A 24,596-nucleotide genomic window follows, 5' to 3' on the forward strand; every position below is an offset into this window, starting at 1 on the left:
ACAGAACTGATCCCTGGTGACAGAAAGATTGGGGACCACTGCCTTAGATCATCTGAAACCAATTTTGCTTTGTAAAAGAGAGCTCATGCACTGAATCTTTTGTACATCTTACAAAAAAGTTTGGGCACAATGCTCAGTCAAAAATGTTCTTCACATTTATATTTTCAAAAATACATTATTTGGTTTATCTGGCTGTAGTAGTATTACACCTTTTTCTAGACTTTTGGGGAATATTGTAGGCAGAATCTGAAATTTGCATTCATAAATGATAAATTCTATGCTTCGCCAGGATTTGTGTGGATTTGCAAATATGTAATTAGTCTGTTTATTCAGGCACATAGAAATAGTGAATTGTGCTTTCACTTACTTTAAAGGTAGTCCTGCAAAATCTATTTGGATTCTTTCACTTTTTACATTTCCACATCTCTCAGAACAGTTCTACATTTAACAGAGCAGACATAAATGGAATGAAGGTGACTAGGGATTAGTTAATTGTACAATTATACCTCAATCCATACACACTTACAAAAGTAGATTTATGTAATTGATTGTATTACTATATAATGATAATAATTGCAGAATATTGTATATATTTTTTTTCTTTTCTCTCTTGGATTGTAGTCTCAAAAGCAGAACCTTGACATTAGTAGAGAAGCAAAATTTGCTGCAACGCCTTCATTTGCATTATTTGTAAATCTGAAAAATGTTGTTTGCAAAATTGGAGAAGATGCTGAAGTCCTTATGTCTTTGTATGATCCTTTGGAATCCAAGTTTATAAGGTCAGTGCTTTAACTACTCCCATGCTTGCTTTAGAACTTCAAAATATCAAAGGCATAAAACAGATTTTATGTAATATGTATTAACATGGGAAGGACAAAGAGGCTATCTGAGAAATACTGCTGTTAGTCATTAGCCACAAATTGTCTGTGGAAATTTTCTAAATCATCGGGTCTCTATGAAAGGTTGTAGTGTTAATTACCATTTATATAGTTTGTGGCATTATTGGGACCTTCTGGTTCTGTTGTGTTATTACTTTTTACAACAACAAGAAGACAAATAACTTTTCTTGTGGATTTCCCAGTTTGTATAATATGAGACATTAAAAATGCAATGCTAAAAGGTTTAGAACTTTTATAATGGATATTCAGTATCCTTTGTTTTTGCATGTCCATATAGCTTCACATGAAAGAATAAAACCCATCAAAAAATCTTCTATGGATTCTTTTTCTGAAAGAGTTGGATGTTTTCTCATCCTAGAACAGAATGATAATGGTCAACATCACAGGTCTGCTTTGAGATCAGACAGGATGAAAGCTCTGAAACAAATGATACATTACAAATATAAATGATTATTAAAATAGGTATAATGCTTTTTGTTTACAATCTGTATTTTAAAAAATTCACATAGTAAGCTGACACATCACTAGAAAATGAATTTGAGAAGGCTGTTTTGAATTTATTTTGCTTTAAACATAGCATGCTGCTAATCTCTTTTTGTTGGTGTGTTATGGTGAAAAAAATGAGCTCTTCCTTACACTCCGAGATAATTTTATTTGGTAACAATTAGAAGAAAATACATACTTTGTCTTATTTCCAATTTTTATTTATATCTGAGATATTTGTGTTTGTTTATCTATCTATCTATCTATCTATCTATCTATCTATCTATCTATCTATCTATCTATCTATCTATCATCTATCTATCTGTATCTATCTATCTATAGAGAGATATACTTAAAGAAATGTTTATACATTTTTACTTTATTAATTGTAAACTACTTAGAAGCATTGGGCAACCTATAAATTGTGCAAATAAATAAATCTGGTTTGCATCAAACTCTGAATACCCTTCAGTGTGTTTGTTTAAATATAATGTTAACATACTTTAACGTAAAACTGCTTTTACTTTCATAATGAATAAGACAGTCAAATTTTATTTTTATTTACATAGTGAGAATTATCTGGTGAGATGGTCAAGTTCTGGTCTACCAAAAGACATAGATAAATTACATAATCTTCGAGCGGTCTTTACGGTAAATATTCTTTTTATATTAGTGATACTTACATTATCCGGTTGCTTCAGTATTTTCCATGTCGTACCAGAATATATATACAAAGAGCCTTAAGTTAATTTTTTGGTAACTCTAGAAATGGGAAAGAGTCCTTTAAATATTATGGAGCTGAGCCTTCCCTTCTGGCACTCTAGCATAAATTAGAAGAAAGCCAACAATAGAAAATTTCAATGGCTGTGATAGCTAGGAATTTTGGGTCCAAATATATCTGTTCTTAATATTGATTGATTGATTGATTGATTGATTGATTGGTTCAATTTATGTGCCGCCCTTTTCTGGAGACTCAGGGCGGCTTACAATGCGTTAAGCAATAGCCTTCATACTTTTTGTATATACCTACTTAGTAGGGCTTTTGGGCCCCCCCCTAAGCGGTGTTCTTTTTTATACAAAGTCAGCTTATTGCCCCCACAAACCGGGTCCTCATTTTACCTACCTCGAAAGGATGGAAGGCTGAGTCAACCTTGAGCCTGGTGAGATTTGAACTTGCAGTAATTGCAGGCAGCTGGTGTTACTTAACAGTGTTTTAGTCTGCTGCGCCACCAAGGTCCAAAGCTAGAAGCTTTGGTAAAACGTGACATAAACGATAAAGAGGTAGACAAATGGTTTGATGATAGAAGAGGGCTTCTTTCTATTCCTGCAAGTGTTCTTTCTGATATCTGCATCTGTACGATCATTGGTCCTTGATGGAGTTCTGCTTGCTTTTTCAGGACTGGGAAAAAAGACTGTCTTAAGCAGATGTGCTTCATAAGTTTTGTTTACTCTTTGTTAATGCATTTAAAATCTACATGGATTTCCCTATGGTGTTATTAAAATAACATTTCTCCATCCTCTCTCTAAAATAAACAGATTTGAATCCTTTTCACAGTTAGAGGGAAAATAGCCTTTAAATCTAGCAAAATTATTCAAGGTTCTATATAACAGCTTTTATCAGATCCAAGTAAATATGTCCCTTAACTAGCCGTATGAACATTTAGCTGTGTAAAAATGATTGTAAAAATGAAGAAATGACAGGCTAAATAGTAAAACTTCAGTATGAATTGTAAATTAGCTGTGTGAGATAATTTTGTAAGGAAAAAAAATCACATTTCTAGGACCTTGGCAGCAGTAAAGACCGGAAGAGAGAGAAGATCAGTTTTGTGTGTCAGATTGTACGAGTTGGCAGAATGGAACAAAGAGAGAATAACACAAGGAAACTAACTTCTGGGCTACGGCGACCTTTTGGTGTAGCAGGTAATACAGTACATTGTCAAAATATTTTGCCAATAATAGCAGCTGCTGGGGATTGAAGCGATTTGACCTACTATAGTTTTGTTCAATCTTTTTGTAACATATTTTTTGCATTCAGGAAGTCCTCGACTTATAGTAGTAATTGGGACTGAAATTTCTATCACTAAGTGACGTGGCTGTAAAGCATGACTGCCTCGCTTAGCGATGGCTATCCCTGCAGTTCCAGTTGCCATGATTAACTGAATCCCACAGTCATTAGGCAAGGAAACTTCCTCTTAGTTCCCCAACCTGACCAAAGTCAGTGGAGAAGTTGGCAAGAAGTTGCAAGTTCCAGACCTGCAGGTAGTAAAGGGTTACAAGGATGGGGGAGGGAGGCAGGATGTGTGTGAGAATTGCTGTGTGGATTGAAGTGGGGATGTGAAGGAAGAGGTGCTGCATGGGTCAGGAAGGTGCGAGGGTATACATGAGAAGTGTTGCACAGTGGGTGCGCAGGGATCCTAACAGTGGTGAAATCTAAAATTGGTTACTACCGGTTCTGTGGGCGTGGCTTGGTGGTGGGGGGTAATGTGACTGGGTGGGCATGGCCAATTTTATTTTTTACTTTTAAAACCATTAAAACCGCCTCCATTGCTACCGGATAGAGCGATCCGGTCCGAACCAGGAGCATTTCACCCCTGGATCCTAAGGGGTGCGAGAGTGACCAGCTCAGTGTGAGGTGACTTGCTATCCAACAGGAACCTACAATAATGACAATGGGAAGACCAGTTAGCTCAATTCATTGGGCCCAGAAAAAAAAATACAGTGAGGTAGTTCCTGCCCTTCCTCCCAGAAAGAAAGCTTTGAGGTAGACTTCAAGGGGACAAAACTGTGGTCTTTGACATTGAACAGAAGACTGGCCAAATCCTCTGTTTCCAAAGTAGAGTGTCATGGTAATGGGATTCATTCTGGCTCAACCCATTGTTATTTAGTTTAAAGAATAATAGAAAAGAGGTAAGAACATTTCAAGAGCCCTTGAACAAGGCGCCTGCTTATCTTGTGAAACACAACCATGGTTTTCTTTTCTTGGCTTTGGATGATTGCTATCAATTTAATGCTTTAAGTTTTAAAAATAATTGTGTATCAATTTAGGATATGGATGTTGATGTTGATGTTGATATAGATACTGTATATTCATTGGTTAATGCCAATAAATACCCAATATTACCACCAGAAGATTTCACCTTGTTTTACTGATACGAGTGAAGCAAATTTGTCTTTCAGCAGAGTAACACTTCTTGATAGAAAATAATTCCAAGCAGTCTGTTATCATCACTGTTTGCCACTCTTTTCCATTATAACTTAATCCTTAATGAAGCTTGTTTCTCTTTGAATTCAGTGATGGATATAACTGACATAATTAATGGGAAAGTAGATGATGAAGACAAGCAGCACTTCATTCCATTTCAACCGTAAGTGCAAATTAATAAAGAAAAGTAATCAGGACTGATATCAGGAATAGATGGGTTATGATTCTTTGTTAAAAATAAACTCTCTCAGTTTTGAAAATGTGAAGAATAAAAAAAATAAATGGACAGGACAGTTTTGGAAGAAAAAATGATTTACTTTGGAACTAACCAATGTGATTAAACAGTCTCTTCCCAAAGAATTAAATAGCCAGCTCTGAATTTTTTTTGTAAAGCTAAAATTATTTCAGTGTTTCTATAGGCACAACCTGCCTGCAGATAAAGTCCTCTGTATTGTGAATACATTTTCTATTTAACTTTGCAGTTCAAAATCTTGAATTGTTAGTACCATTCTTAGATAAGAATCAGAGATGTGGGTATTAGAATATTAATAGTTTCAAATATGTACATTTTAGAACTTATCTGTTTTGTTTTGTTTTGTTTCAATGAAATAAGATATGTGTGCATAAAATATTTGGACTAAGATAAAATACAGTATTTTAAATTTAAAGAAAAAACATGATACATGAATGTGAATTGTTTAGATCTTGTAGTAGAAGTAACAGAACAATAATCCTCAGGGTATAATGAAATTTATTTATCAAATCTATATCAAATTTCTAAAACCAGAATACAGACTGCTCTATGATTAGTGGCTAATGATAGTGATTGAGTAGAAGAGCATCATTTGTTCCAATAAGCTTAATGTTGAATGTGTTTGCATTTTTTGGTTTTCATATATGCAAACATAAATTTATATAAAAAAATATATAATAAACACAAACAAATGAACATTATTTGGGTGCATCTATAATACAGCATATGCTGTTTAAATAAAAAGAAGAAAATTAAATAGCATAAATTAGTATAAAATGGCAAATTTATGGACTTCAACTCCCAGAATACCCCAGCCAGCTCTGGGAACTGAAGTCCATAAGTCTAAAATTTGCCAAGGGTGGCACTCCTGGTATAAAATGAAAGCCTCAATGAGAGAATAAAATTGGGCTTGAGATAAATGAAACAAAGATCCACTTGCTTAATTAATATTTTCTTGGTGATATTTCTCAAATGATCCCAATAGTATTATTTTGTGTTATATTATGAATTGTCTGCTATATATTTCTAAAACCATTCTGGTTAAAAATGAAATGAGATATTTCATGGATCTGAATTTCTGAAATAAAATATTTTCCATTCATGTTTTGTAGCTTTCTTTTTTATATTATGGTTAATTAAATTATTCTTTAGAAAAAGCTTTTATCAAAAGCTTTTATCAATTTATGAAGAACTTCCTGTTACTTATTTATTTTGTATTGTATCTTTCTTGTGCTACTTGGTATTTTTCTTTCCATGTGTTGAATTTTGGGCACTACTGAAAAAATATAACAGCTGTCATTAAACATGGGGCCAAATTGCTCTGGGATGGTGGATGACATTTTTCTAAATACTACATTTCATTTGTTACTTCAATATTTTCATCCTTTCCATCATGTAGCAAAATTGTTTCATGGATTTTCTTGATTGTTTTCCAACCCCACTAAGCTACTTTTATTTGTAGTAGCTTTCTGCTTTTTGTTATTTGTTATTAGAATTGTAGTCAATTCATTTCATCCCTGAAACTGGACTTCACTGGTCCGTGGGGGTGGTATGTTTTACATTTTGGTGTTGTTATTTTATATGTAACTTTTTTCAGGCTTTCCATCTCTATTCTACATACCTCCGTGATAAATCTGGATTATGTTTTTTTCTGAAATCATACATTCATTTCTCCTTATTAGTTTCCTGATTGATTATCTTTCTGTGTCTTCCTTTTTTTTCTTTGTCTTGTGCTGACTAACAAATACTCTTTGTCACCTGTGTGATACTCTCTGTTACGTCTTTGTTCTATGACTTCTGGTTTTCTGCCCCTTCCATCTTTGTTACCTTTTGGTGTTGGTCGTCATGTGCATTCTCCAGGCTAGCATTGGATAACACCATTCGACACAAGCAGTTGAACATATCATCCCGTTTTTCACCCAGGGTGGCAGGGGAGAATGATTTTCTTCAGACTGTAATAAACAAAGTGATTGCTGCTAAAGAAGTTAATCATAAGGGTCAAGGTAGGTATTTTCCTTTCCTTAGGTTGTTAGCATTAGCATTGATTAGGAAAGTAATCAGTTTTGTACTAAAACTATTGGGTTGTTCTTAGCATGGAAAAGGTTTCTTGTTTCTGATTTGCTCCTTTTTTGCTTCATCAAGAATGACGATCATTCTGAAGCCCTGTTTTAAAATACGCATTTATCATTTTTGCATCTTTCACTGACATCTAACCATTCATCATCTTATTAATGTGCTTTTCAATTTTTTACTGTAAAAAAAAATCTTAATTTGAGATCATGGTTAGTTGGCTGTATCAAAAATAATAAATCTATCTGAGCTTTGCATACATATATTTGCTACATGCTTTTTGTTATTCAGTTTATTATTTAGTTCTCTTGCTGCCTTAATAGAAACTGGATATGGTAGAAACCCTTTTCACGATATTTTAGAAATAGCTGTGTGCTTCTTGCAAAATTTATTTAAAAGTTTGATAAAAGGCTTCTTTTTGTTTTTCTCTTAAAGATTGTTTTTAAGAAAACAAAAGGCTTATGTTCATTTGTCTGTGTATCACTGCTGCTATTTATTAATGTGTAAAATAAACTAATATGGATTTAAAAAAAAAGAGGTCAAGTAATCTTATAAGATCACCTCTCACTCGGAAAGTTGAGAGATCAATCCTAGGTAACAGCAGATGTAGCAGAAAATATCTGCTACAAATTCCACGTAATGTCAGGAAGGGCATCCAGCCGCTAAACGTTCAGCTCCATCCAGTCGCCCTGATTCTACTAAGGGATTACAGAGTTATAAAAATAGCGGGGGAGGGGGGGAGTTTGAATAGGGACATTTGATCAATATTTTTAGTACCACCATTACATTAGAAATGCTGCTTTTTAGTTTAGAATCTCAGCTTGGATTGTTCATAAATATTTAAAATATTTGTGTACATAATGTTTAAAGAGCTATACTTAAGTAATTACTACAGTTTTACTCATTTCATTGGCCCCAGGTATTCTTATGGTAAGATTTATTTATATTGCATAGTCTGTGTTCAGTTATTTTGGTTCATTTTTCTCTGCATAGTAATTACATTTTTCAAAGATGGCATTGTTTTCTTCTTTCTATATTAATATGGATGATGGAAAATACAGAGTTGTCAAACAAAAGGAGGCACTTCATGTGTGTATGTGTATATGCGCCGTTCAATGGTCACTAAATGAATGGATGTGAATCGAAGACTACCTGTGTTAATTTTAAGTAGTCAAATAATCTCATTCCATATTTGACTGCTATTTCTTACTAACTAAACCAGAGATATATATATATATATATATATATATATATATATATATATATATATATATATATATATATATATATATATATATATATATATATGGTGTTTTTCTATCGAGACACCTGGTCTGGTCTGCCCCAGCATATGGGAGGGAGCATACTGCATCCCTTTTGCCTTTCAGCTCCAATCCAGGAGCCCTCAAGCAGTCGTATTCACGACAAACCATTTTATATCAAATTTATATTTCACTGATAAAGAAATAAAGGAAGACTAGTATAGATCTATTTCAAGCTATTTAGCTCTTATCAGCTAGCCATATCTTTACTTGGATTCCAACTTGGGCTCCCTGCATGTTAGGCAGTTGTATTAACCTCTTAGCCACAAATTCTCCTCCCTTCATCAGCTTGAGTCAGGGAAGAGATTAAGTGTTTTCCTATTGAGATGCAGCACGCTCCCTCCCACATGCTGGGGTAGACTAGGTGTCTTGATAGGAAAACACTTAATATATATATATATATATATATATATATATATATATATATGTAGGTCTTTGGTTATTCGGGTCTTCTCCCACGTAAAATTGGAATATATATATATCTGTATATCTCTGGTTTAGTTAGTAAGAATGATAAATGGCATGTATTTATGACAGTTTTACTGTCATGTGATCACTATTTGTAACTTCTGAGCCAGCTTTCAACAAGCCAAGTCAATGGGGAAGCCAGATTTGCTTAATGTCTGCAGTGATTTGCTTAACAACTGTTTGCAGAAAGGTCATAAAATAGGACACAAGTCACATAACAACTATCTTGCTTAGCAATGGAAATTTTGGGCTTCATTGTGGTTGTAAGTTGAGAAGTACCTGTAGTTTCTTCTTTCTCTGAATTCTGTTTTTAGTCTTACATTTTCCCATCATATTAAAATAAAAAAAAACAAACCCAATGTGTTAGACTGTATGTGAAACCCCCAGTTTACGAAATAATATTTTTTACTAAATTCTACAGGTCTGTGGGTGACACTGAAACTTCTTCCAGGAGACATACATCAGATACGGAAAGAATTTCCTCACTTAGTTGATAGAACCACAGCTGTGGCACGAAAAATGGGCTTTCCAGAAATTATTATGCCTGGTAAGACTATACAGTGATAAAATTAAAGATATTGGTACAACATAGGCATAGGTTAAGTCGTGAAGTTGTATTAAATAGTATTCGGAGGGATTAAAAGTTGCTTGTTGTCAAAAATATGAAGTCTGAACATATTTTAACTTCATTTGAATTGTTTAGCATAAACAAGATCTAGTTAAGTTCTATTTTTTCTTTGAGGTAAAAGAAATACTTGTTTATGAATGTGCTGCATCAATAGGAATCATTTTCATTTGTCATGCATATCAGACTGTCACTTATTCACAGTGCAGATAATTCTTTAGAAGAGTCATGATGGCACAGTGGATAAAGTGCAGTATTGCAGACTAATTCTGCTGACTGCCAGCAGTTCGATCCTGACTGGCTCAAGGTTGACTGAGCCTTCCATCCATCTTAGGTTGGTAAAATGAGGACCCAGATTGTTGGGGGCAATATGCTGACTCTATAAACTGCTTAGACAGGGCTGTAAAGCACTATGAAGCGGTATATAAGTGCTATTGCTATTCTTGTTATATGTGAAGTGTAAATTATGAGTTATTCTTGAAGTATTATTTTGGGTTAGGTGATAGTCTTGAAAATTTCTGTACATTCAACACTCTAAAACACAGGCTCAGAGAAAGTTAAATAACTGCTGCTATTCTAGAATGCATTCTCTGTAAATGTAGTATTGAAATTATTATAGCATAGAGGAAAGTGTAAGAAAAAACAGATAAACAAATCATAAGCCACTATAATTCTTAAAATTTGCTTTCTGTTTTTTAGGATACTGGTTAAGTTAATTATAATATATTAAATCAGTGAATTGTTCTTCTCTTTTGTTTCTAGGTGATGTCCGTAATGATATTTATGTAACATTACTTCAAGGAGATTTTGACAAAGGCAACAAAACTACAGCAAAGAATGTAGAGGTTACAGTATCTGTTTATGATGAAGATGGAAAAAAATTAGAGGTATTTTTGTAAAAAGTTGAAATCTGATTTTGGTTTGGTTCAAAATGATGTGATTGATTAGTCAGATACTTATTAAATCATGGTTAAATATTTTTAAAGCATGAACCCCTCCCCCCTTTTCTCTCCTGAACATTTACTGGATAATTTAATGCCACACTTTTCCCATGCTGCCATATATTTCAAGAATAATAATTTTACAACTTGAATCCAGAAACTGAGAATCATCTGAAATTACATTACATTAGTTGATTTCCTACTAGGTGTAATGATAATTGCATTTATCATCAGTGGTATTCTTCATTCTTTGGCATCTTTAAAGATAACTGTAGATGACCGCAAAGATGCTTCACAAATCTAGTTGATTTTCTCCCAGTGCTCCAGTATTAGAAAACAAATTTCTTTCATTCTTTTCCTTATTAACTAATTATATAGTAGTTAAAGATGAATACTTGAATTCTTGCTGTATTTTTCAGTATATGCCCACAATCAAATCATTGTTACTGTATTTATGACATTTGACTGGGTCAAAAAAATTTGAGAAAGCATTTGAATGTGTAAGAAAGCGTTATATGTAGTCCTTGACTTAGAACCACAACTGACATCAGAATTTCCATTGCTAAGTAAAGAGATTGTTAAGTGAGTCATGCCTTGACAATGCTTTTCTTGACATGATGGTTAAGCAAATCATTGCAATTGTTAACTGAATTGTTAAATGAGTCTGGCTTCCCTCATTGACTGCTCATCAGAAGCCAGCTGGAAAAGTTGAAGGCTGATCACATGACCCAAGGACATTGCAACTTGTAAATGCATGCCAGTTGCCAAGTGCAAGGACCAATCATAGGTCACTTTTTTCAGTGCTGTTGTAACTGAACCATTGCTAAATAAATGCTTGTACATCAAGGACTACCTGTATAAATATTCATATTAGTAAAGGAGAATATTTGTAGCTCAGGGTTGAAATGAGCAGTCCTTGGTGCTCTCTGAACTTACTTGTTTTCTTGTAGACGTTTCATTACGCTAACTAAGTAACATCATCAGTGCTAGAGTGGAGTGCTGTTTGCTGTCAGTTTATACTCTAGAGACTTGCCTATCTGTGTGGGTGGGGGTGCTCTTAGATATTCTTTGATTGGGCTGTTTACTGTTGGCTTCTTTGGCAGTTTCTTGATTGGGGTATTGCTTACTTGATTGTTGGTCTGAAGTTAATCTATACATGTTGTAATGTCTACGTGTATATTGATGGCTGATTTGTCTGAGTGCCAGGCTTCTAGAAAAATTTGACTCTGACAAATCAGCCATCGATAGACACATAGACATTAATCTATGCATAATCTATAGACTATGCAAAAGAGACCATCAACCAGCCCAAAAGAGAACAAAAGGACTCCAGCACCTTCCCACCAGCAATCAGTACCCAGGTCAGCATAGATTAACTCCAGGGTTAACTGGAGGAGCCTGGTGGCAGGAGCCTAGTGGTGCAGTGGACTACTGTTAAAGTAGTATTTAGCTACCAGCTGCCTGCAATTACTGCAAGTTCAATTCTCACCAGGCTCAAGGTTGACTCAGTCTTCCATCCTTCTGAGGTAGGTAAAATGAGGACCCGGTTTGTGGGGCCAATAAGCTGACTTTGTATAAAATAGAACACCGCTTGGGGGAGGGGAGGCAAAAGCCCTACTAAGCAGGTATATACAAAAGTATGAAGGCTATTGCTTAAAAGCATTGTAAGCCGCCCTGAATCTCCGGAGAAGGGCGGCATATAAATCAAACTAATAAAATAATAATAATAATAACTTCAGACCAACAATCAAATAAGCAATACCCCAATCAAGAAACTGCCAAAGAAGCCAACAGCAGACAGCCCAACCAAACAATCCCTAAGACCGTCCTCACCCACATAGACTGGCAAGACACCAGAATATAAACTGACAGCAAACAGCACTCATTCCTAGCACTGATGATGTTATTTAGGTAGGGTAATGAAACGTCTGCAAGAAAACAAGCAAGCTCATAGTCCCAAGGACCCCTCAAATATTCATATTGTTACATATTTTTTAGATTTCACTTGCCTGTATTACAAAAATACTATTATATTTGAATTAAAAGTTAATTTTTATTCTGATTGTCTCTTAAATATAGTGATAGCATTTGCTTATACCTGCAACTGCAACATTGATTTTTGCTTTCTTTCCTTGTTTTAAGAATGTGATTTTTCCTGGGGCCGGAGATGAAGCTCTTTCAGAATATAAATCTGTTATATATTACCAAGTAAAGCAACCCCGCTGGTTTGAAACTATAAAGGTATGCTTGGCATTAAACTTTATTTTTAAAAGAAATGGATAAGAGAGATATAGAACCTCTTGGTATCCATGCCAGAATAATCTTTCTGTGTTGCTAAGGAGTAGTATAGATGAAGTCCTTTACTGATCACATTCTCTCTGTCTCTGTCTCTTTTCATCTTCCAGTCAAGGCAACTTGGATATCTTTGCTCTGAATTTTGGTCGTCTGACCATGGAGATGTTGCAACGGTTGCAAGTGTGAAAAATGGTCAGAAGGTCACTTTTTTTCAGTACTATTGTAACTTTGAATGGTTACTAAATGAACTGTTGTAAGTCAAAAACTACCTGTATTTTAGCCACAAAATTTCCATGTACATTACAGATAGTCCTTGACTAACAACAATTCATTTAGTGGCCGTTCAGTTATAATGGCACTGAAAAAAGTGACATGACTGTTTTTCGCACTTACAAGTGTTGCAGCATAACTATGGTCATGTGATCAAAACTCAGATACTTGGCAACTGATCCATATTTATGACGGTTGCAGTGTCCTAGGGTCATGTGATCCCCTTCTGCAACCTTCTGACAAGCAAAATCAATGGGGAAGCTAGATTCACTTAAGAAGGGGTTACAGAATTTCATTTTTAATGTGTGCCAGAGTCCCACAGGAAAAACAAAATGACAATAAAGGTTATCTTATTATCCTGTTCTGTAGTAATTACGGGATGAAATTCCAAATATGAAAGTACCTCTGATTTTTTTTAAACCTAGAGGAAGCCACTGGAAAGTTTATCAATGGATTTGGGATGAAGTATCACCAAAATTCACCTTTACCTTTCTTTTAACTTTCCTTCTTATCTAACACAGCAAGGTGGTCAGTTACTCAAGCACTGCCTTTTTGGATAGTGGAATACATGTGGATTAGTAACATGAGATTGAATCCAGATATGTCTATATTTACCTCTCCGGTTACGTGGTGGTTGTTTCATTTCACAACAGGTTGCTCTTTTCCTAAAAGGGTTTGTTGAATAGCTTGGAATACACTTGTTTTCAACAAAGTCAGGGAGATTTGTGCTTTGCAGCAGTTACTTACATCTGGTATCTTCTTCTTTAGACTATTGCAGGGAGCAAGGGATGCCTTTGAAATTGGTTCAGAAACTTCAGATAGATCAGAATAGGGTGATTAGGCAACTGACAGAATGGTTGATATGAGTATATTATGTCAGTGTTTTGCTGTGTTTTCTGGTGTGAGTCAGTTCTAGATGCAATTTGGAGAGAATAGTGCTTAAGGCCAGGCTGTCTGAAAGAGGCATCACCTGCCATATTTACTATTGGGATGATAGGATTTGCACTTGAAGTGCTTTTCTAGATACTCCTGCTGAATGAGAGACGATGAGTAGCTTTCAGAAAAAGGCCTTTTCTGGTAGTGAAGTCCCAGCCATGCAGTATTTTCCCTTTAGAGGGAACACTGTTGTGGTGTTTTCTATATCATAATAAAGACATTTTTATTTTACCAAATCGAGGAATTAATTTGATGATCTACAGTGAAGGTATTTTGTACACACTATCAGTACTGCTACATCTATGTAGTTGCCATTTCCTATGCAAGGTTAATATAATGTATTGCTAAAAACAGTATAATGCTTTTATATTGATTTAGCCTTCAGTAAGACTTTTAATGGATTGTACAGAGAATTTCTGTTAGGTAACGTAAATATGCATAATTGTTAAAATATTAAGAATAACATGGCAGCAGTAGTTCTCTGTTGTGAAATTTTTGGGAGATTAATGTGATATGAAGTAGGAAGTGACCAAGAGAGTTTATTTAAAGGTTGACAGAACATTTAAAAGGCTGAACAATGACAGAAAAACCACAATTGGGAGATCTGATGTTTCTAGATAACAATAAGATTAAACACCTGGATCATAAATGAAAGCATCCTTTAACAGAATAAACATGATGTGGTAACATCCTTTGTAAAGAAGATGAAAAATCTTCTACTGAGAAAAACACCGAACACCAGAATCTGGCCACCTTTTAGCTGTTCTAAATTTTTGCTCTCAATAGTACAATTTCACTTTCCTCTGTTACTAGTCAAATAGAGAAGGAGATTTATTTCATATTTCTGAATTGTAATCTTACAATTACTTGAATGAGTAATTGTAATAATTACTCATACTTAGGTATGAGTAATTATTATTGGGCTACAGTAACAAAGGAAGGTTGAGCAAAAAATATTTTTACCATATGCTATATAAAAAAGATGCCCAGAGGGTTCCGTTCATGGGCAAACTGTTAACTCTCAATCTTCTCTTCTTGAAGTTTGGACTAGGAATAGTTAAATAAGGAACAAGAACAGAAATGCTCTGATTTAAGAGTATTATTAGAAGAAATATACTTAATGTTACATTACACATAGACATAATTTAGATGGCAAAACTCTTTCAATATATGGGGGCTAGAAGCTTGCCTTTTTTCTGAAGCAGGGGTCCCTGCTTTGATCATTGTAATTCCTTTCAGTGTGCAAACTCTCACATTAGTTCAATAAAGGTCTACTGAATGACATACTAACACACTGAATTACTCATCTGAGGAGTTCTTGGCAGCTTAATTCCAGCCTAACTGAAAAATCAGTCTGGGTTACAGAACAAAAAGAGAAATTATTTAGTGATTTATTCCATACTATTCTGCTTTCTGAAAAAGTACTGATTCTCTTTTGAGTACTTGGCTGTTGAATCTCTGGAGAAATAAGTTTTCTTATTAAAGAAGTGTTCCAGCTGATCCTATGGTTTCAAATACTTCAGTAAATGTTGTTTAAAACAACATACTTTTGAAAATATGGTTTTGCTGTTGTCATATCACCTTTATAACTTCAAATCTGGATAAAGGAGAAGTGGGCTACAATTAATCAGGAAGGGAAGTTCTTGTGACAATATTCATTTGCTGGTTCTTTTAAACTTAAATACTATTAAGTACTGTGAGTGTTGAATTGACTGTTACTCTTCTGGATTAGAGAACAGGTTTTTAGGCTAGTATGTTTTTGTCTGTGTGTGTGTATGTATAATTTGTGTATTTGTGTGTGTGTATAAACACAGAAACATATAATAGCTGTCTAGTTTATTTATTGATTGATCAAATTTAAATACTGCCCATCTCACTCTCAGAGCTGATTAACAATTAAAAAATAAAAACATGCAAAATATTACATCTCAGTAAAATGTTGGATATCCATAACTTTATCTTTTGTTTTGTGAAGGTTGCAATCCCCATTGAAGATGTAAACCGCAGTCACCTAAGGTTTACATTCCGGCACAGATCATCACAGGATTGTGAGTAATTCACACCCACTGTTATTTTTTTTAAAGCTACTTTAAAGAAGATATTTTTTTCTAATTTGAACCCCTGTTCTTTTGGCATCTTGTCTTGATGCCTTTTCCTATAGTTTCTTCTTCTTTACACTTCTTTAGGTAAAGCGAATTGATAATATTGGGTGTATGCTTCTTAGAGGCTGGCATTTGGGTATTTACAACGTTTTATAAGCAACCTTAACTTGCTTATACTGTTAATGGGTTGCTGCGATTTTCCTTAGTCATGAAGTCTAGCTTGTTAGCATTTTACTTACAAGCCAAATATTGACTTCACTTGTTAATGTTGCTGTTTAAAGTTGCTGTTTCAGTAAGATAAACTGGTATTTAGCTTGTTTCATGTTTATTATTAATGCAGTTAATAACGCCTTACTAGTTTATAATAAGATTACAGCTGATCTAATTTATGTTACTGAATCCATTAAAAACCTAGCTTCAATTTTTATTGTAATATTGGCAGAAAAATCAAAGTTTTAATCATGTAATCTTCAGTGTTTATATTTAGAACTTGTAAGATTTGACATCTTCATAATGTTTAGTGCTTATGTAATTAAAGAGCTGCTGCTTTTGCTGTAAAATTAATCATTGAATGAAAGCAATAATTTTAACAGAAAATTTAACAATTTTACTAATGAAAACAAGACACAGTAATTTACTGATGTATTTATGACCATTAACTACAAATTGTTTTAGTAGGAAGCATTTGAATTAAGTTGAAGCAGATAGGGGGTGGCCAGAGTGATTATACTTCAGATTATTATAATCTTCATGCTATAGGATTTAGGACTGCTGCTACAGTGCTTTCTTATACATCTTTTAAATGGCCACTGGGTTGATCCAGGTTGTCATTCAAATTCTCCTTCCCATTTTTGTTTGCACTGCAATTTGTTTGCCTTCTGAAAAAAGATGAAGAATTTTCCTGGGATTTTTTTTTCTGGGCCTGGGACCATGTGTTTTAATTGTTTTATGTTTTTATTTTGTTGTTGTATAGATTTATTTAATGAACCACTGAGACTCCTGCAATTGTGACAGGATGTTAATTTGATGAATTAACAAGGTGTTAATCCTGCTTTACGTAAATATTAAAATATTTTGGTAATGGAAATCAGACTTCAAAGCAGAAGTTGATCTTTGTTATACTAAAGTAAACTTACAGGTCCTATTCAATGTACAGAGGATGGAGGTTTAAGGGGGGAACTGATTCCATAGACACATACCAGGGTTGAAGGTTAGAAGGTGGGAAGAAGGAAGGTTGGGAATAGATAAATTATTTATGAAAACATTATAGATAGTCCTTGCTTAACAACCACTTGTTCAGTGACTGTTTGAGGTTATGCTAGTGCTGAATGAATGGTACTTACATTCACTTCTTGAATTTACAGCCATTGCAGTACCTTGGCTGTCAGAAGATCAAAATTCAGGCATTGGACAACCTATCCACATTTATGATTGCAGGGTGCACTTCAGTTCCCCCACCTATTTCTCCCTATCTCTACCCTTTTGGCTGCTGTGTATTCTGCTGTCCCTGCCACCTTGAGCTTCACTACATTTGTCATTGTGTGCTATGCTGTCTCCTTTGCACTTTCCTTGCAAATGACCAGCCTGGGTGTGTCTCGTCAGGTGGGAGGAAGAAGGAGATGCAGGTCATTTGGGGCACAGGGCACATGCTCCTACCCTGGCAGCAGCCATCCTTGATCCAACTGTGCTTGGATGGTGCCACAGAAGTTGCTTGTGCATCTCCCGCCCTGGCAGCAGTCCACCCCAGCACAGCTGTGCTATTGCTGCATGGTTGCTGTCACGTGGACAATCTAGCAGGCTTCTTGTGAGTTGCCCAGGAGTTGTGACTTCCTGTTGGTTTCCTATTTATTTTGCTTATAGGAAGCTAGCGGGAAGTTAAGAAGAGGTTTTTGGTTAATGACTGGCTTAATGACTTGCTTAACAACAGCAATGTTAAGATTGTAATCACTAAGCAGTACAGTCATGTGATGTCATACTTTATTATTACACAGCTTAGTATTGGAAATTCCAGCCCTATTTGCCATTGATAACTATATATGAATGCATATAACTGCAGTAGACAAGTTTGACACCCTGTATGATTTCCTGTGAGTATGCTGTGTTCTAAAGAGAATTATTGCAAGTCTCTGTAGGCTACCTTGACAAGACAGAAGAGGTTTGGAAATAATGGACTGGAGAAGCAACTGCAGAAAGGTTTAGGCTTCTGTAAAATAGCTGTGGCACTCCTGATCTGCATGCAAATAATCACAGTTTACTGTTTATTATCATTATGAATTGCATGCTCTTTAATTAACAAGATTGTGAGAGGGCAACTTTATCAACATTATTTATTGCTTGATAAATAACTAACGTGCGATTTATTACCATACAATTCTGTTATTTTAATATGAACATGAATAGTTCCTTAAGGTAAAAGAATCACTGTTTTGAAACGATTATTTCTGGTGGAATTATCAGGAAATTATATAGGATATCAACATTTTTGTTCATGTATGCGCTCTGAAAGGATTTTTTCATGAGGATATAAAAGTCCCTGTCTATTAATATTATAGTTTATTATTGATCAAACTGTGATGCTAGAATAATTAATAGCAAGAGATTAGTACCTAAAAGGTACATGAAATGCCATGTTCTTACCAATTCAGATTTTGGAATGGGAATTACTAACAACAAGTAAAGACTTCAGCTCATAGTCAGTTGCCAGTAGGGCCAATGGAGCCTGGACATTTCTTTTTCTTCATCCATCTCTTGTTCTTATTGTCATTAATAAGGTTTTTGACTTAACTCACTGCTCTGGCCAAAGCTTGTAAGTGATCTCATGAGTAGCTTGTGTGACTGTGCCTGAAGCAAGATGCCTTTGAGGCAAAAGTAAAGGACTATTAATATCTGTTTCTCAGTTTTCTGGGTAATTATGCATGTGGGATGACTATGGTCTAGGCCTTGCATGTTTGCAGCCTTTTAGAATTATAATCAGGGCCTGTTAAGATATACAAGCTTTCAGCATAGGCACTTCAGTGGAAGGTAGATTTTGTGTATATTTTCAATGTGTGCAAATAAGCAGTAGAATTTTGACCGTTTGTATTTTGAAGCACAATATGTGGTCAAAAGTAAAGTCATGTTGACTTTAATAGCATGTCAGGTTTCGGTGCTATCTTGAATAAACTTCATTCTCAAGCGCAAGCTGTCTAATGAATCATTTTATTTTTAAGAATAGCAGAATCCGACATTTCTGACTCAAATTGCAGCCAAACTGGCCCCTCCTTCCAACCCCCTCCTCTTCCGCTCTCCAACCCCAACGTCCCATTGGCCATCATACAGATCCAACTCTACATCCCGGCACGTTCTTTTCACAGGAATGCAGCCCCCATCCTCGTCTCCCAGGAAACCCTATCTATACATACAAAACTAGGTAAAAGTTCATCTCAGCAATAAATCAAGCTTCCGCTCTTTCTGCTTCAACTTGTTATGTCAGCGCTGGAAGAAAGCCTAATTTGGAACGCTGACATCCGGCCCCTCTCCCTTCACTTCTGCGACATCACCTATCCCATAGGGAAAACACAACAAGATTAGTCTCATCAGCCCCTCCCTGGCTGTGCACCCCCCCCTCCCGGCTTTCCCGGGTGGTCTGCATGGAATTTTGCTATAAGGCGATCAGCTTGGATGTTTGCGCTCTTCACCCAGGAAGCCTCTGACAATGGGTAACCCTTCCATTTAATTAAGTACTGAAGGCGCCCCCTGTGCCATCTTGAATCAAGAATCTGCTGCACTTCGTAGTGCGTTTGGCCCCCAACAACCAGGGGCCCAGGGGGTTCACGTGGCGTTGGCCTTAAAGTAGACCCCACTACAGGTTTTAGAAGGCTACTGTGAAAAACGGGATGAATTTTCCCCAAAAGCCGTGGCAACTGCAATTGCACTGTAACGGGGTTGATTATTTTTATTATAGGAAATGGTCCTATAAATTTTGGGCCCAATTTCCTGCTCGGGAGTCTAAGCCTCAAGTACTTGGTGGAGAGGTAAACTTTCTCTCCCAGCTGAAATGGTCTTTGGGGAGTTCGGTGCTTGTCTGCTTGGTCCTTATAAGATTGAGCCGCCTTTGCCAGCGCCCTCTTAACATTTTCCCAAGTTTGTCTCAACATTGCCATCCAGTCGGTCAGACTGACTGAGGAAGGGGGCTCCCTCGGGTATTCTGGTATGGGAACAAAATCCATGCCACTCACTATTTTGAACGGGGTTAGCCCTGTGCTGCTGTGGACAGCATTATTATATGCAACCTCCGCAAAAGATAGGAGGTCTGCCCAATTGGACTGCTGGTAGTCGACGTAGCATCTTAAATACTGTTCTATCATAGCGTTCAGTCTTTCTGCCCCCCCCATTGGTGCTCGGGTGAAATGCTGAGCTGAGCCCTTGGGATGAACCTATGGACCGTAGAAACTCCCTCCAGAACTTTGCTGTGAACTGGACCCCTCTGTCGGAAATGATTCTCCTGGGGACTCCATGTAGGCGGTAAATGTGTTTCAGGAACAGTTTGGATAACTGACGGGCTGAAGGCAGTCCACTACAAGGAATGAAGTGTGCCTGTTTGGAGAATAAGTCTATTACAGTCCAGATCACTGTATTTCCACTGCTCCTCGGTAGGTCTACTATAAAGTCCATTGCGATCTCCTCCCATGGTCTTGTTGGCTCAGCTACTGGTTGCAACAATCCAGGCGGGCACCCTGGCCTTGTCTTCATCGTGGCACAAATGGTGCAGCTTTTTACATAACTGTCTACGTCCTTTCTCATATGTGGCCACCAGAACTGCCTTCGTACTAGGTGCAGAGTCTTTAGGAACCCGAAGTGTCCTGCTGGTTTAACATCGTGGCTCCTCTTGAGAATCAGGATGCGTAAACTCTGTGGGACATAGAGCTTTGTCCCCCTCCATGCTAGTTCATCTCTTTTTGTCAAGAGATGTTGATTGTCCCGATACCAGGGGTCTGTCAGCATTTCATTTTTTAATTTCGCAGTTAAGTCACTTGCAAGTTGGCCTTGCTGGTCACGTCGTTGCCGTCTGGTTACCACTTGGGCCGCAGCTTGGGTGGAGGGGATGATGGCATTCACTACCTGCTCCCGCTCACTGTTGTATTGGGGCATCCGGGAGAGGGCATCAGCCAGGAAATTTCTCCCACCTGGGATGTGCTTAAGCTCGAAATTGAAACGATTGAAGTATTGTGCCCACCGCACTTGCCTGGGCGACAGTTTTCGTGGGGTTTTTAGGGCCTCTAGGTTTTTATGATCAGTCCAGACTTCAAATGGTTTCTGGCCTCCCTCTAGAAGGTGCCGCCAGGTCAACAAGGCCCACCTTACTGCAAACGCTTCCTTCTCCCACGCCGCCCATCGCCTCTCCGTATCGGTGAGTTTGCGGGAGGTGTAGGCGCAGGGTTGTAGATCACCCTGGTTGTTCTTTTGGAGTAACACGGCTCCTACTGCCACATCACTTGCATCTGCTTGGATGACAAAAGGCTGTTCTGGATCCGGGTGTCTTAAGACAGGTTCTTTTGCGAACAGTCCTTTTAGCGTCTCAAATGCCTGTTGGCAGATCAGGTCCCACTGTAGGGGTTGTCCCGGGCGAGGTTTCATCGCTGGGCTTCCTGTCTTTAGGAGATCTGTCAAAGGTTTGGCAATCTTCGCGAACGAGGGGATGAATTGTCTGTAGAAATTCGCAAAGCCTAGAAAACTTTGCAGTTGTCTGCGGGTGCGAGGGGGCTGCCATTGTAGAACTGATTGGACCTTGGCTGGGTCCATCTCTATCCCCTCATTTGATACTCGGTAGCCCAGGTAGTCTAGCCGTGATTGGTGGAAATCGCATTTTGGCAGTTTGACATATAGGTTTGCCCGTAGCAGTTTTTCCAGTACTTGGCGGACGAGGGGTATATGTTCGTCTATGGTCTCCGTGTAGATAAGAATATCGTCCAGGTAGACGAGGACCCCTTTGTAAAGGTGTTCATGTAAGACTTCGTTTATTAACTGCATGAACACTGCCGGGGCTCCTTGCAATCCAAAAGGCATTACTTTAAACTGGAAACTACCCAGGGGGCAGTTGAATGCTGTTTTCCATTCATCTCCTGCCCTTATGCGTACTCAGTAATAAGCTTCTCGAAGGTCTAGTTTGGTGAAAACCTTCCCTTTAGCTAGGTGGGCTAACGTCTTTCATGAGGGGAAGGGGGTACAAGTTGTGTACGCAAACAGCGTTGATACTTCGAAAGTCGACCACCAGTCTCATGGAGCTGTCCTTTTTCTCTTTAAACATGACCGGCGCCGCTACCCTTTGTTTCACTGGCTCAATAAATCCCCTTTGTAAGTTTTTGTCTATGTAGTCCCGCATTTCCTGCATTTCTCGGGGCGTCATGGCATACATTTTAGGTTTGGGTAGTTTCGCTCCTGGGATAATCTCGATGGCACAATCGGTCTCGCGGTGGGGGGGGCAGAATGTCACACTCGGCCTCGCTGAATACCCCTGCAAGGTCTTGGTACTCCCTTGGGATCTGGTTTGCGTTACAAGCGGTGGTGGGTGCGGCTGCCAATTGCTTTGCTGCACCTTCTGGGAGGGACCCTTGTGTTGGTGGTGTTTTCTTCTGTAGTGGAGGGCTGCTTTGGGGTTTCAGCATGGGAGGGAATTCTTCTGGTCGGGGCGGCAGGGGTTGGGGCCCCTTTGCTATTCTCAGCCTGCGGGTTCCCTCTTGCCACCAAATGATTGGGCCCCATTTGTCGAGCCATGAGAGTCCCAATATGACTGGTTCTGTCATCTTGGGGGCTATTATGAAGCGGATTGTCTCCCAGTGATCTGCGAGTTCTAGTCTCACGGGTTCAGTCAAGTGTGTGGCGTACGTTCCTCCCACTAGGGACCCATCAACTTGCTCGAAGCGAATTGGTTGTTTGAGCTGTTTAGCTCGGATTCCCAATTTTAGAACTGTGGGTAGGTTGATTAGGCACCGTGTGCTACCCGAGTCTATTAGGGCTTGGAAAGTCTCTTGGGCCCCTGTTTTGGGGGCTGTTAGGCGTATGGGGAAAAGAAAAGGATGGACGGGTCCACTCACCATCGGGTCATCCTCGCCTTCGTCTTCCGTGTCATAGGGTTCAGGGAACTGATCTCCCTCATCTGGGATTCCTCTGGTTTCGGTCAGATGAGCAAAAAACTCAGGGATTTGGGGAGCTTCCTGCGGTACGTGGGTGACGCGCTTGGGCCCTCATTCCGGTCGTGCTTTGGGCGGTGGAGCTGGTCCCGGTCTAGGCGTTCCACACCTTGCTGCTATGTGGCCGCTTCCCCCACATCTGTAGCATTTCAGTGGGCTCCGTGGGGCAGTTGGTCTGTAGGAGGGCTGTGATGTTGGGGTTTCTCGTCTGTTGAGTGGCCCCTGGTCTGGTCGGCCTCTCTCCTTTTCCTCTGGTGGTTTTGACGTGTCACTCGCCCGCAGCCCTTTGTCGACTTTTATCGCTACCCGGAACCATTCAGCGAGTCGGTTTGGGATGTCACGATAGGCAGTCACTTGGGAAATTCTTTTATCTAGGCTTGTTCTAAAAAAATACACCAGCAATCGCTCTGGTAGGGGAGGCAGTGTCCCAATGACTCTCCTGAATTCACGGATATGCTCTCTGATAGGCTTCCCCCTCTGCATTAGGTTTCTAAGCTCGTCTTCCACATAGGGGTCGTCCTCCTCCTCCTCATAACGGGCTCTCAATAGTTGCAAGAACCCATCCGCATTTTGTAGCTGGGGAGCCCTGTATTTGTAGAGTGATGCTGACCACCTCTTTGCTTCTCCCTCCAGCCCTTCCGAGATAGCATTCACTAGGGCTCTGGGGAAAGGGTAGAGGTGTCCGAACCGCTCTATGTATATCTCAGCTGAATCGAGGAATTGGGCGAGGTTGTCTGGGTCACCATCGAACTTCCCTCTGAACTGGGGTGGCTCCTCCCTCTCTGCCCTCTCCTCTCTGTGCTGAGCTCTGGAGGGCCAGCCCTGGTGTTGATAGTCCTCTGCCTCGTCTCTCATCCTGGGGTGGGGAGGTGCTGCCTTGTCTGGGCTTCGCTGCCATTCCCATCCCCAGCTCGCCCTTCCCAATTCACTTAGGGGTTTTTCTTTATCTTTTACCTTTGCAAAAGGGGATTCCGTCTCTAAGGCTTTTGGCACAGTCCCCAGGTACTTATCTGCTTCACGTTTCTTTGCTTGAAGTTCTGCGGGGAGGGAAGGTGAAGAAAGTTGAACCTTTGTATTTTCCAAGTTGGCTGGAATCACGACCGCTTCTGCTCCTCCCGTTTCTTGAAGCAGGCTTTCCTCCGATAGCTTGGCTTCAGCCATAGTCCCTCCGACCAGATGTCTGGGAGGGAATGGGATGATTTAAACTCAGCCAGCCTGGATTTGGAGGAGAGTTTGGCTGTCTGTCAGGTTTCGGTGCTATCTTGAATAAACTTCATTCTCAAGCGCAAGCTGTCTAATGAATCATTTTATTTTTAAGAATAGCAGAATCCGACATTTCTGACTCAAATTGCAGCCAAACTGGCCCCTCCTTCCAACCCCCTCCTCTTCCGCTCTCCAACCCCAACGTCCCATTGGCCATCATACAGATCCATCTCTACATCCCGGCACGTTCTTTTCACAGGAATGCAGCCCCCATCCTCGTCTCCCAGGAAACCCTATCTATACATACAAAACTAGGTAAAAGTTCATCTCAGCAATAAATCAAGCTTCCGCTCTTTCT

The 24,596-nt window shown here is 38.4% G+C and overlaps 1 protein-coding gene across 1 annotated transcript in view; it reads left to right on the top strand.

Annotated features, from left to right (window-relative positions):
- Positions 1-24,596, top strand: part of DOCK1 (dedicator of cytokinesis 1) — a 437,647-nt gene that overhangs the window by 68,501 nt on the left and 344,550 nt on the right. Inside the window, exons 8-16 of the mRNA XM_070945964.1 lie at positions 622-779; positions 1,952-2,033; positions 3,164-3,302; positions 4,675-4,747; positions 6,698-6,840; positions 9,119-9,244; positions 10,085-10,209; positions 12,406-12,504; positions 15,740-15,812. Coding sequence (XP_070802065.1) covers positions 622-779; positions 1,952-2,033; positions 3,164-3,302; positions 4,675-4,747; positions 6,698-6,840; positions 9,119-9,244; positions 10,085-10,209; positions 12,406-12,504; positions 15,740-15,812 — 1,018 coding nt within the window. The remainder of the gene's footprint in view (positions 1-621; positions 780-1,951; positions 2,034-3,163; positions 3,303-4,674; positions 4,748-6,697; positions 6,841-9,118; positions 9,245-10,084; positions 10,210-12,405; positions 12,505-15,739; positions 15,813-24,596) is intronic.

The sequence above is a fragment of the Pituophis catenifer genome, unplaced genomic scaffold (genome assembly GCF_029215685.1).
Source record: "Pituophis catenifer annectens isolate HBS135680 unplaced genomic scaffold, rPitCat1.0.hap2 SCAF_6, whole genome shotgun sequence".
Lineage (NCBI taxonomy): Eukaryota > Metazoa > Chordata > Lepidosauria > Squamata > Colubridae > Pituophis > Pituophis catenifer.